A 14,456-nucleotide genomic window follows, 5' to 3' on the forward strand; every position below is an offset into this window, starting at 1 on the left:
TTATACGTATATATGTATACTTTGCATGCACATACTCAAAGCGATTTTGTTTCTCAAGATGCACTCACAGCGTGAATATAAATATTCAATTGATGACTATTACAAATATATCTTGATGAAAAATAAAATTACATTTTGTGTATGTACAGATTTTCAAAAATTACTCCCTGGGAATGAAATATATCGAATATGATGCGCCGCAAAAATACGAAACCTGCGTGGTTAGTTGAGGCTTCTAGGGTGATTAATTCTTTATCGAAAAGTAATAATTTTCAGAAACTACTCTTTGTCAGTTAAATAAAAAACTTATCTTTCTTTGAAAAAAGTAAAAAAAGGGCAATAAGTTTACATGCTCACGTGAAAATGTTATACAAAAAATAATGTTTTTAAATTACTACAAAAAACTGCTTTAAAAATTTTTACAATATATTTTTACTGTACAAAATAATTAATTATTTCTAAAAAAATAATAATATAAAAAAATTGCGATAAATAAATAAAAATTTTTTCTATAAAATCTTTTATTGTTATTTTATTAAATTAATTTTTTTCAATAGAAATATTTTAACCAAAAAAATTTTAGTTCAAAAATTTGGCTCTGCTAAATTTCGAAATTAATTTTAGCACATTTTGTTTATAGCGCTGTTTAATATAACATCGCCAAGTTTTTTTAACTAAAATTTTATTTTGTTAAAATATTTTTATTAAAAAAAAATAAATATAATAAAATAATAATAATAAAAGATTTTGTAGGAGAAATTTTTATTTATTTGTTGGAGTTTTTTTATATTATTTTTTTGGAAATATTTAATCTTTTTGTACAGTAAAAATATATTGTAAAAAATTAAAATAATTTTTAAATAATTAGTTATTATATCACGCGTGCGCGTAAATGCCTACTTTGCGCACTGTTTTCCGTGCGCAAAGTAGCCATTTTCACACGCAACACACTACAGACGCTTCAAAACCCATTATTTCACGCTTCAAACTCATTATTTCACGCTTCAAACCCATTATTTCACGCTTCAAACTCATTATTTCACGCTACAAGCTCATTATTTCACGCTGCAAATGCTACAATCGCTACAAACACTTTCTTCCTAACGCCATCTCGCAGCGCGCAACCGCTACTACGTCCCCATTCCTGTCTTTTACATCGCATCAATCTAATTGAAACGAGTCAATATAAAAAAACCAATATGACATCGAACATCACATTTGACAACAGTTAAAATGAATCAACTCCAGAAATTACAGAAATGGAAAGAAACACCATAGAAAATCTTTTGCCTAAAAAATCTAAAGAAAAATATACAGCTGCATACAATAAATTTATAACCTGGACAACTGCCAAAAATATAAGATTATTCTCTCAAAACACATTGTTAAAAGAGAAAGTTTTATGAAATATAAAGAGATTTTATTTATGTTATGTTCTTTAGATTAAAGGATCGGTGATGGAAGAACGATGGAATGATTTACACAATATATATGAAACTGAGTAACTATATTTCTATATAAGGTACGCTAACTGTGTTCGCGATAAAGGATCACACAGGAGTGATTCCAGAGCGATCCTGCTCCTTACGCGCGCGCTATCCGCTAGTCCCCAGTGGGGGTACATATGACACGGCGAAAATCGGAGCACTTTAGCCGATAACAGAGAATCGACTTCTTGCTATTTAAGAGCGCCGGGAGGTGTCATCCGCAGGCGCTAATCTTAATATCTATGTGTGAAATATACAACAATTTATATCGTGTTTTTAGAATAAAATAATAGGCAAGCAAAATAAAAATAAGTCTTAATTTTCTCGCCTTCGGCTCGTGCGTCCATTCCCCCTACTCGTGCGACAATTGCCAACTTCTCGCACTTGTATCACAATATACTATTTTGTTTTTATACTATCATATTATTATATCATATCATATTCTAAGATCAAATTTTTGTTTTTTAAAAAAGTTGTGATTTATTTTGTTTTAAGAACATAGCACTTGATAAGGGCCGAAACTCACGGCCGAAACGTTGTGAACTTTAATCAAATTTCTTTTTTGCCAGAGTTGGTCGATTAAATCTTTACCATTTTTTAAAATAATTTTGTGCAACCAGCGCGCGAAAAGTCGCTGTTTCCACGCACCGGTCGCACAAAATATCGTAGCCAACATGTGCGGGTCATAAATCGGCCGATCGTGCGGATTGTCACACTCAGCTTTGCCTCGTGCGCCAAACTTCCGCACTATCGGCCGATTTACCATTCCCCGCACTTGTTAGCTAATATACTATTTTAGAGCAGTTTTTTACAGTAATTTAAAAACACTATTTTTGTATAACACTTTAACGTGAGCGCATAAACTTATCGCCTTTTTTTACCTTTTTTTAAAAAAAGTACGTTTTTTGTGGATATCATTCTTTTTTGTAGTATATATTTATTATTTACACATTTTAAAATAAAGAAGCAGAGAACCCATCGCCACTTTCGTCATATTTCAAAACACTACGGTCTTCTTTACTTACAGTAAATACTATCCTTTATGAAAAATTTATCCTTTTGTAAAAAAGGCATGCAAAGTCGATTCTCGCATGCACTGTTGCCATTTTTCCGTGTTGCTGATTGGTTGTCTCGATTCGCATTGTGTGTTATATTCATATCAAATAGCTGTCATTGCGAAGGTTAATAATTTGACAGTTGTTCTAAATAATATTAAATCAAAGCATATAAAATTAATGCAAAGTGCACGCTTGTTTGTCTAGTTCTAGTCTACTATAAAAAAGTCATGTTTACCCTCAGAGTGCGTGTTTGGAATCGAAAGTATTGTTGCCGTTTTTCCGCGTACGTGATTGGTGGTCGATTCGAGGCGATCGCAGTTATGAAAGTGACAGTAGGGAAGAATACGATTTTTTAAAAAATATTTTTATTTAAATCTTAATACATTAATTTTATAGTCATTTTTTTTCCCAAATTTTTAAACGTTGAAATTACTAAAAAAAAAATTATTAAAAATTAGGATTTTTGAACATCGCAAAAACGCGCCAAAGCAGACGGTGACGTCAAATAATATATGACTCGAGGTTAGGTTAGGGTCAGACTAGATCCGGGGGACGGGCTCCCCCGTCCGGGGGCCCCCCGGGGGGCCCGGCCGAATCCCGATCCCTATGGGGGAGGGAGGGAGCCGGGACCCCCGGGGGATCCCAGTAGTAGATGATGCGGGACGGAGGGGAGATGGACACTCTTAGGAGAGTCGTACTTCCCTCCCTCCCGTATAGGGAGACTTCCTTCTCGCGAAGGAGGTCTCTCAGGAGAGGTCTCAGGTGTTGGAGCCGAATCCTAACCCCCCCCCCCCCTATTGGGGGCGGAGGGAGCATCAACACCTGAGACGGGAGAGCTGCAGATTTCGAGGGCGGGGGCCCTCGAACTCATTGCACGCGGCTCTCCAAGGAGGGGAGAGGAGTGGTGGTGGTCTCCACTCTTCTCCGCCTGATGGGACTTGTCCCGTCAAACGGAGGGGACGCACCCGAAAGGGGTGCGTCACGGCGTTTCGGAGGCACCGGTTGCATGCGAAAGCGATTCCCGGGGCCTCCGAGTTGCGCCAGGAGGACCACCGTCAGGTTTAGCGGGTCGGGAATGGGCCTTCTGCCCATTCCCATCCCCGCATAACCCGAAGCCTCCCCCGAGGTGGAGGGTATGTGTTGAACACATTCCTGACGTAAAAAAAAAAAAAAGGGTCAGACTAGATTCCCTCTCGTTGTCCGCCACCTTGTCGTGGTGAGAGGGCTCACCCTTCGCAAGAGGATACTCTTGCGAGGGGTGCTAAGAGCGGACCGTACCTCCTGTAGGGAGGTACACCGGCCCTCCGGTATAGGAGGGCACCCTCAGGGACTCTGCAGGGGGGGTCACGTGCCCCCCCTGTGGGGTACGGGTCTCGCGCACCCGGGGGTCCCGAGCTGGTGTGAGTTTTTATGCCGGGAGCACTGGACCAATGATCCCACAGGCTATGCCGACGGGGACTTCGGTCTCTGGCAGGGTCACCCTAGTCGGACAGGCTGTGGGTGAGATCCGGTTAACTCCCGGCATTGGGTGAATGTGTGTACGATGGATGGGCCTGGTGGGGCCAAAAGGGCTTCGGCTCACCACCCTTGGAAGGCCACCAAGTAAAAAAAACCAAAAATCAACATGAATGGGACGCAAAATGAAAAAGAAGCGTACCGGCCCAGGGGCTTCGGATACCCCAGGGCCCGGCGGGGAGGGGGGTATTGTCCCGGCCTCCGCCCCGTCGTCAACGAACGACGGGCAGGAGGTTAAGGAGGAGGAGAGACCTGTTAAGAAGGTCTCTCAACTGAGAAGACCGGCGGTTTTGCTGCCGGGGCTTAATTGGGAAGAGATGTCCTACTGGTGGGACAAGGAAGGAGCGGAGTTGTCCACCGTAGAGATATCCCATAAAAGCGCAGGGGATCCTGGACATGGTTGAAGAGGGGACTGACAAATATGTCGAGTCCTTCAACAGCTTGCCGGTGAGAAGAGCGAGAGACAATAAGGAGGCTCTCGTCTCCTACGAACAGATGGCGGAAGGGATAGAGTCCTTCGTAGACCATGTCTGGGATTGGGCGTCCGAGCTGAGGTACTTTGTCGCCGAATTAGTACGGCAGGAGTGCCTCAGGCTTGGTTCGGAGACCAGCGCGTGTGCGGGTGTGCCCCCTGACCCTGGAAAGGAGTTCCGGGATCAGGGGATACAAACGGAGGAGGAGGAGGGTGGGCAGGAGCTGCCGAGGGGGGAAGAGGAGGTGTTGATGGTGGTGGAGTCCACCGAGGGGACTGAGGCGCCTGTCCGGGAGACCCTGACACCGGGGGACTTGGTGGCCAGGCTGGAGGACATGTCCTCCAGACTGGCGGCCAATTCGGATTGGCTGGGGCTCCTGGAGAGGCGCCTTAGACAGGTTGAGGGCGACCAAATGGGGGTGACCCGGGAGGTCCCGGAGAGACTCGGTCGGACGGGCGTAGCCCGAGTGGCCTCTGAGGAAGGGAGGGGAGGGGGCAACGTGGAGGGGGGTGTAGGAGCCGAGAAGTGGGCTAAAGTGGTCGGAAGGAGGGGATGAAGAGAAGGAGGACCACTGGGGTGGGGGGGAGGGAGGAGGAGGGGTGTGAGAAAAATAAGGAGAGGTGGGAGGTTGTTGCCAAGACGGGCAACAACAACAATAAAGGGGGAGCTAGCGACGCAACGGTCGCTAACGTCATGGGAGTAGCGAGGTGCTACCGGTGCCTGTGGCCTGGCCATACTTGGCGTCGGTGCACCTCGGAGGTGGACAGGGGGGCTCGCTGCTACCGCTGCGGCTCCCCTGGCCACAAGAAGGTGGGGTGCCTGTCCGGCCGGGGATGTCCACTTTGTGTGGACTTCAACCGACCGGCCAGGCACCGGCTTGGGGGACCGGGGTGCCTGTCGGCACCTCCAGTGGAGAGGGGGGAGGAGCCCGGTCGGGGGCCCCGTGGGCTCGCCCCGGCGTTATCGCCGGGGTGCAGCTCTCGGGGCGGACGGGGCCGGGCTCCGTCCCTTCTGGGTGAAGAGGGGAGAGGGGAGACGCGCGGGGCAAACGCCTAGCGCCTCTCCCTCAGAAGTGAAGGCGCGGGGGGGTCCGTCTCCTCCGGGGGACGGGCTCCCCCGTCCGGGGGCCCCCGGAGGGCCCGGCCGGATCCCGATCCCTTTTGGGGGAGGGAGGAGGCCGGGACCCCCCGCGTGGGGATCCTAGTAGTAGATGATGCGGGACGGAGGGGAGATGGACACTCAGGAGAGTCGTACTTCCCTCCCTCCCGCATAGAGAGACTTCCTTCTCGAAGGGGGTCTCTCAGGAGAGGTCTCCGGTGTTGGAGCCGAATCCTAACCCCCTATTGGGGGCGGAGGGAGCCTCAACACCTGGGACGGGAGAGCTGCAGATTTCGAGAGCGGGGGCCCTCGAACTCATTGCACGCGGCTCTCCAAGGAGGGGAGAGGAGTGGTGGTGGTCTCCACTCTTCTCCGCCTGACGGGACTTGTCCCGAAAGGGGTGCGTCACGGCGTTTCGGAGGCACCGACTGCATGCGAAAGCGATTCCCGGGGCCTCCGAGTAGCGCCAGGAGGACCACCGTCAGGTTTAGCGGGTCGGGAATGGGCCTTCTGCCCATTCCCATCCCCGCATAACCCGAAGCCTCCCCCGAGGTGGAGGGTATGTGTTGAACACATTCCTGACGTAAAAAAAAAAAAGCGTAAGAAAAGAGAAAAAACTATGGTTTAAGTTTAAAGCTCATCGAGCAGATGAACCAACAAAATCTTGTTATTATTGTTGTGAGGATCATTTCAATGTAAGTTTATAAAAAATTATTATTTTTTTTACTGTTTTTCAGGCATTTAACTTATATATTATTTGTCTAACCTCTAAATACTAAATTTTTTTATTAAGTCCTTTAAAGTTATTAAATTATAAATAAAAATGTTTAAAATTGTTCAAACATTAAAATTGTTATATATTTTTCCAGTTAAAAGAGGACATGGAAAATTACATTCTTTAATTGTGCAAATCGAGCCTTCTCTTCGTAAGCAGACATAACCTATTGCAGTGTATCGCCATAACTTTTTCGACTAGATCTATATGAAAACAATATTTATAATCAATCAGTCTTGTAAAATAATTTTTAATTAATATACGTGTACTATTTATTAATAGATATATATTTTATCTGTACTTACAAAAATGCTTTAACCAACCGGATCTCTGCTGCATTATATCTAGTATCGTTTTTAACAAATTCTGCCACCATAAATATATCTATTTTTGGTATATTGGTTAAATCAACTTTTACAAAGCCTGGTTCAACCATTTTTACACCAATTATTAGCGTATTTTCTTAAATATAGATTATTATACTAACGTGTTCTCATAGCGCACTGAAGATGACATACATTATTTGACGTCATTACTCAATCGACTAATCATCGGCCGTTTTTACGTCACGTAAAAAATTTGTAAAATTGAAACATTTTATTAATTAATTTTAATCATTTAACAATGTAAAAAATTCAAACTTTTAGTGTTTATATTGTTTAAATAACATATACATTTATTTAAAAAAAATTATATATAGTTTGTTATTTTGTATACTTCCCTATTTGTATCGTGTAATTTTAATGGTGAAAGGTTAATGACAGTTTGTATCGTGTTAATTTAACGATGATAATATCGTGGTGTGAATATCTCTCTAAGGAGTAGATAATATGGTATTATTAAATGATAATATTGTTCAATATTATATATGTATATATATATATATTGTAACCGTTATTTTTGTTAGTCCGTCGAATCGAAAAAGATCCGGGAAATCGGGCCGATGTAAATGGCCGACGGCACACCTTCGGCGCGGAAAGCGGGAAATTCGCATAAACACGAAAAATATGTTTAATTGGGCGCCAGGCGCGAGATTCGCGCCACTCTGAAAATCTACAAATCGACAGATGACCTTTATAATCCGTAAATCATCCTGAAATTTTCCGCGACGGCGATAATCGACTCGCTCAGATCGTCAGGGGGTAGAGAGGGGAGTTCGGACGGGAGAGAGAACGGAATTCGAGAGAGGCTATTTGAAATCGCTCAAATGTAACAAGCATTTAATATATTTGAACAATGATGAACGAAGATAGACAGAAAAATAATTGTATAAAAGCTTGAGTAAAATTGTTAGGTCAAGAAAGAAAAATCAAGATTCTTTCGATATACTACGGAGTAAACTCCGTTTTAGTGACACCGAAATACAAATAAGCGAGGCCGAAATTTGATTCGAACAATATAATGTAGCGTATTTACGGCCGAGACGCGGCGCGTTGTTATTGTTCCGCGCCTTTGAGACGACCCGACGCGGTGATATCGGACGGCACGCGAGACCCGGAAGTAACTTTGCGCGCCTACGTGTCGAATAATTATTAACGCACGAGACTTAATAAGGTCCGTGCGGCGAAATTAATTCTGATGGTTGTAGGCGATACAAAATCTCCGTAAACTGCAGTAGGTCCCGCGCGACTTCCTTTGCGACCGATCACTCCGGTCGTCCCTCGCAATATTTTACAAAGAATCAGAAAACTACGCGGATAATGATATGCGCGGGAAAGAATACGCTATTTCGGATGCGTGACTCTAGACAATTTTCTATTCTCAGATATAGAAACTCTAACAGACGAGAACGACACAATAATCACGAAACGATACTTTTGTTCTACATTAATGTGACGAAATCGCGGCGACTGTCGGCGTATCCGCGGGAGAGAGAGCCTCTCTTAATATACGCGCGGGAGAGAGCACGCGGTCGGCCGGGCGCCGGGATAAATTCTACGCGGAACGAAACTCTAAATCAAACCTCTCGAAATATCGCGAAATTACACCGGTGAATCTAATAACCGGCCGCGGCCGTGACACGCTTCTCTCCCGAATACGGTACTCACAAAAGAATTTAGCGGTTTTACAAGAGTATATAGGGCCGTTCGTCTCACCGGTATCAAGGGGTCCTCTGATGCTTCGGCATCCGCGCGCAGGAACCTCTACTCTCCAGAACGCTCCGCCGGACAGTGACGAGCAAGAGGCCTGCCGGGATCACGCCGATAATAAATGGGGCATTTTCCACCCGTGGCGCTCCTTATCCTGGCAGGGCCGCCGGGTACCCCGCGGGGCCCTGCGAATTTGCTTGATGCAAATTTTCTCTCGCCGTTCCTCTGTGCTTCCGCTTCGGGTTCCGTTCTTCCTCTTTATGTTCGTCGGGGAGACTCCTTTGAGCGCGCCTTTGTGCGGTTCCTCCAAAAATCCGCACGATCGATTGTTTGGTCGATGGTGAACTTTTGTGTATCCGGATCTGCGGAGGCTCGAGGCAGGATATCTCCCGCGCCTTTTGTTTCCGGGGCTCTCTCGCCTCTTGCGAGAGAGTGGCCATCCCCGTCTCTGGCCGGAATCTCTGCAAAAGAAGGAACATTTTACGGCGGTATCCAGGTTCTTAACGGAAGGAGCAATCCAGAAAATCTATGTGAAAATAATATTTACCGGGCGTGATCCGGACTTGGTGGTTTCTGCTCGGTCCTAAATCGTCCTCTTCGTCCTTTCTCTCTTTCTGTTTCTCCGGTTGAGACACGTACCCTATGCAAAATTGCTCGCCAAAAACGCAAAAATCGCTTAAACAAAAATCATAAATAAAGTAATTCGCGAAACGGGTGCGCGAAGCGCATCCTCCGACGCGGTAGAAAACGCAAAAATGATTTTTCGGGTGCTCTCTCTCTCTCAAAGATTGGCGAGAGAGCAAAGGTTCCCGAATTTCTCGCCTTCGGCCCTTGTGACGGACAGTAAAAAAGTGTCACGTCACAATATATATATATATATGTATGTATGTGTGTATGTATGTATATGTATGCATATATAGAAAATGTTAATAAAAAAACTAACCTGTACATCCAGCCCTTCTTGAAGGAAACTCTACGTCTCGCAAGAGGCAAACGTTTGGCGTTATATGTTTGTCCCATGGTGTGGACAACACACAAACTCAATAACACACTAAAAAAAACTAACTATATATAATAAATATATAGTATGTAAAATTTGACAACGATACGTTGTATACGCTGCTTTGTTTTTACGCGTATGAACGTGTATAACACCGCGCGACGTGAGTGAGGCGTCGCGCAGTAGATCATATCAACGTATAAAGGTATCTTTTCATGCTGTCGCTCGACGCTCGTTTTCTGCAATGTGATGACGTCATGTAAGTCGCTAGCGACGTGAAATGTAGTTCGATTTTTCCAACTACAAGCGATATTAGCGAGCGATAAAGATTTGAATGGATATCGAAATGGTAAGTATAATAATATTGTTTGATGAATATAATAAACATGTACATATATATTATTATAAAAATATTATTATTAATATTAAGGGGATGCTGGAGCTGTGCAGAGACTTTTGTTGTACATAACCTTGAATATGAGCAAATTTGCTTCATGTAAAAATTCTACAGTTTGTTATGCGCAAAATAAGAGCCAGCGTATGCGAAGGTTGTACAAAATTTTAAGTACATTTTTCTTTTTTTCTAGGCTTTTAACCTTAGTTCCAATTGCACGATATTGTTCAGATATGTTGTCTCGCGCATACGCTGACTCTTATTTTGCACATAACACAAACTGTAGAATTTTTACATGAAGCAAATATTGCTCGTGTTCGAGATTATGTACGACAAAAGTCCCTGCACAACTCCAGCATCCCCTTAATTAAGGACATTATTATGTCTTTAACATTATAAGTAAACATAAATTGAGAAAGGTCAATTTCGAGCAACACTTTAACATATCTTGTTTTACATATAAATATAAATCTGTTATTTTTAATCATATAAGTTATGTCAGTAATAATATTTTATGTAACGTACGCAAAAAAACATTGAAGTAAATAAAATATTTGTTATATAAGATATTTTCTAAAATATTTTTTGTAGTCTCGTGTTCAAACGTGTGGATTATGTGAAATCATATGTAATGAGGACGAAGTACCCAGCCATGAGTGTCTTCAAGGATATTCTAATTTCATTACAGATAATAATTTGTACTTTTACCCTGTATTAGGTATTTTATATATATATATATATATATATTTTACTTAAGTTAATTACAAAAATTATTAAATCTGACGTTTTTTTAATAATGTTTTTTTAGACGATGGAGAAACTATTGTTAGAAGAAGCTTGACACAGGACGCTGAAACAATAGCATCTGTACCTTTTCATGGTGATAATCAAGGTCAGATAAATGTAATAAATTCTTGAAGTTTTAAAACATTATAAATGAGAAGTTATACATATTATGTTTGTATGATATACATTTTATTTTTTGTTTCAGAGAATATTCGATCCATTAATAATAATAGAAATTTCAATCAAAAGAGCGCAAAGGAAAAACTGTCACTTGAGGAGGAGGAGATGCTAATATTAGAAGTCCAATGCAGAGAACCACTATGGAATTTTAGATTACCTCTCATTCAAAGAAATTGCAGAATTACAAGAGCTTTGTGGGAAGAAGTTTCTCAAACTTTTAATGGTTATATAAATGTCTATTATTTATAATATTAAAAAAATATGCTGAGTGTTTCGCGAGTTTTATCTCCGTGTGTAAGTTCATCCTTGGATACTATCCAAGCATCCATAGCATCCAAGGATGAACTTACACATGGAGATAACCCGCAAAACACTCAGCAAACTTGAAGATAGTACCCGTGGAAGCCTCAAGAATTTAAAAAAATATATTAAAACAGAATGTTTTTACAGGGAAATTAAGCGCAGCTGGATGTAAAAGCAAGTTCAAGAATTTTCACGACACTTATAGGAGACTTGTGAACGCTGAGAAACTACCAAGTGGATCTGCTTCCAAAAGCAACATGAGCAAATGGAAACATTATAAAAGTATGGAATTCCTTCGAGATAGTTGCTTACAAAAAAGGTTAATAATGCATTTGTATGATTTCATTATTTTTAATACTAGAAAATTATTTTTGTATTAATTTTTTTATATAAAATAATAAATTTTATTTCTTTACAGTACGATTTCTAATATTAACGATGGAGACAGCAACAGTATTATCGAGAATGATAATGAATTAGATTGCCAAGATGCGAATATGTTAGAAGTTACTAATAATGAAGATAGTCAAGATACGAGTATATCAGGAAGTATTGAATAATTATCACAGTTTATTTTAAAATTTTGAAATTAGAAGAAAATGGTTTTTAAATTATTTTTTTTTTCAAGATCATGTAAGAAAGAGAAGGCGAGCAGAGTCACAAAACAGCTACTTAGAACGTATAGCAGACGCTTTATGCCAACCACCTCCTGACATTGTTCTTCCACCACCCCCTCAAGAAGACCATATAGATGCGTTCTTAAAACTGTTTGGTCATAACTTAAGAAAGTTATCGCCAGAAAAACAAAATGAATGGATGCAACGATATTTAAATATGTCTTACGAAATGTTAAAAGAAAACCAAAGATATTAATGAAATATTAACTTAAATATTAAATTAGCTTAACAAAAATTTTGTACTTTAAATTAAACTTAGTTTTTATTTAAATTATGGAGATAATAAAGCGTGAAATTATATTTTGTTTTATGTGTTAAATACAAAATTTATTAAAATGTTGAAATTACATACAAAATACAGTATAAACGTTATAAAATGAAATATTTATTCCTTTGTTTATCAACAGTGTTGAAATTGCCAAGGTATTGCTCCCTCGCTATTAAAGTATTCACAAAAGTCATCCCGAATTCTTGCAGCTTTCCGAGAACTGTTATTTGTACTACCTTCTTATATCTTAAAAAGCAGAATTAATGTCTATATTTCTCCTCCAAGAACCTTCTATTAAACCATCGCAACCATCTCGATCAACCATGTTTTCAGTGATATATTCATTGACTCCAATATCTTGTATACGAATATAATTATGAAGACACACAATAGCTTGTACTATTTTCATTGCTGTTTCAATTGAACAATTTATTGGTCTTCTTAAAATTCTCCATTGACTTGATAAAATGCCAAAAGCATTTTCAATGGTCCTCCTTGCTCGACTAAGACGATAATTGTAAATAATTTTGTCCTGATTCAAACCTTGTTTTTCTGGGAAAGGCCTCATTAAATACTCAGTAAGTGGAAAAGCTTCGTCTCCAACTAGCACGTAAGGCATAGAGTTTCCTTCGAAATAAAATGGTTTTGGATCAGGTACATTCATTTCATTGGTTCTGAATTTTTGGCCAAGAAAGGAGTCTCTAAATATTCCACCATCACTGCGACGTCCATAGGCTCCAATATCCACAAAAGTAAAAATATAGTTTGCATCACAAACAGCAAGCAAAACAAAACTGTGACTGTTTTTATAATTAAAATATGATGATCCTGCATTTTCAGGACACTGAAAAAAATAATATAGTGATTATTTTAAAAATAAAAGTCCTCTAAAAATAAAAATCTATTTTAAATTTTTTCAGTAACTTACTTGAATAACAACATGTTTACCATCAATAGCTCCTATACAATGGTTAAAATTCCATACCTCTTCGAACTCTTTAGAAATATTTAACCATTTCTCTTTTGTTAAAGGATATGGAAGAACATGTTTAGAAAGAACAGACCACAATGCATCACAAGTTTCTGAAATAATATTGCTAACTGTGGTTAGTCCGAGGAGATATTGGTAGCTCATGGAAGTCATTGAATCACCAGAAGCAAGAAACCTATAAGAAATATTTATAATAAATATTTTAAATATAAATAACATATTCTAACTTTATTTTTTATTTATTGTGTTTTCAACTTACCTTAATGTCATGCATAATCTTTCACTGGCAGATATTGGTTCTCGAGTTAATACTTGTTTTGTGATTAAAGGTGCTACTTTGTATAATAACTCTTCAAGTTGAATTGAATTCATACGAAAGTAATTTCTAAATGTACTTATTTGCTGTGAAACTGTGGGTAAAATTGCATTATAAAATCCATGTTCGCGTCTCATTTGAAACAATGGATTAATCCAAAACTCTTTTCTAGTATAAGGTCGTTTCCTTTTTTCTATTAAATAAAAAATAACTGCCGATATCGCTAATCTTTTTCTCCTTTCTCTCATATTATGATTATTTATAATTTTTGCACACTCCGTTATCCAATTATATTTTTCTGATTGTGACATTGTGCGATTATATATATTTTGGAGCACCTGTATAGAATTCTTCAGCTGACGCTACTACATTAAAATCGCGTCGCTGGAAAACCCTTTTCATGTTTGATATTAATCGCTAGCGACAAATCCAGTCACGTGACTTTTTTATCGCTCAAAACGAGCGATGAGCGAAGCATGAAAAGGTACCTTAATGCGCGCGGATTACTGTGGTACATACATACTACTGATACCGCGCGAATACGAAAGATCTGATGCGCATTTTTACGTACATAATAAATCGGAATATTTGATAAAAAAAATATATATAATATATATATGTGTATATATATATATATATATATATATGTATATATATATATATTTTTTTTTATCAAATATTCCGATTCATTATGTACGTAAAAATGCGCGTCAGATCTTTCGTATTCGCGCGGTATCAGTAGTATGTATGTACCACAGTAATCCGCGCGTATTATACGTTGATATGATCTACTGCGCGACGCCTCACTCACGTCGCCCGGTGCTATACACGTTCATACGCGTAACATACGTATATATATATATATATATATATATATATATATATATATATATACCTATGTTACGCGTATAGATACGTTAAGATCTGATGCGCATTTTTACGTACATAATAAATCGGAATATTTGATAAAAAAAATATATTTAATATATATATATGTGTATATATATATATATATATATATATATATATATACATACACAGGGTG

At 39.8% G+C, this 14,456-nt stretch overlaps 1 protein-coding gene and 1 pseudogene across 2 annotated transcripts; one reads left to right on the top strand and one right to left on the bottom strand.

Annotated features, from left to right (window-relative positions):
- Positions 1 to 9,746: 9,746 nt before the first annotated feature.
- On the top strand, positions 9,747 to 12,136 carry LOC114944729 (uncharacterized). Of its 2 annotated transcripts, XM_085481058.1 has the most exons (7): positions 9,747 to 9,845; positions 10,482 to 10,608; positions 10,699 to 10,782; positions 10,882 to 11,079; positions 11,307 to 11,478; positions 11,578 to 11,708; positions 11,788 to 12,136. In XM_085481058.1, the coding sequence occupies exons 1-7, from the start codon at positions 9,831 to 9,833 to the stop codon at positions 12,030 to 12,032; spliced, it is 972 nt and encodes a 323-aa protein (XP_085337184.1). In that variant the 5' UTR covers positions 9,747 to 9,830; the 3' UTR covers positions 12,033 to 12,136. The 2 variants fall into 2 exon arrangements, with proteins under 2 accessions (XP_085337184.1, XP_085337185.1); XM_085481059.1 differs by lacking the exon at positions 11,788 to 12,136 and having other exon boundaries at positions 11,307 to 11,441; positions 11,578 to 11,702.
- Positions 12,137 to 12,142: 6 nt separating this feature from the next.
- On the bottom strand, positions 12,143 to 13,816 carry LOC114939755 (uncharacterized; annotated as a pseudogene).
- Between the last annotated feature and the right edge of the window lie 640 nt (positions 13,817 to 14,456).

Source organism: Nylanderia fulva, unplaced genomic scaffold, assembly GCF_048542155.1.
Source record: "Nylanderia fulva isolate GAGA-0341 unplaced genomic scaffold, ASM4854215v1 Scaffold169, whole genome shotgun sequence".
Taxonomy (NCBI): domain Eukaryota; kingdom Metazoa; phylum Arthropoda; class Insecta; order Hymenoptera; family Formicidae; genus Nylanderia; species Nylanderia fulva.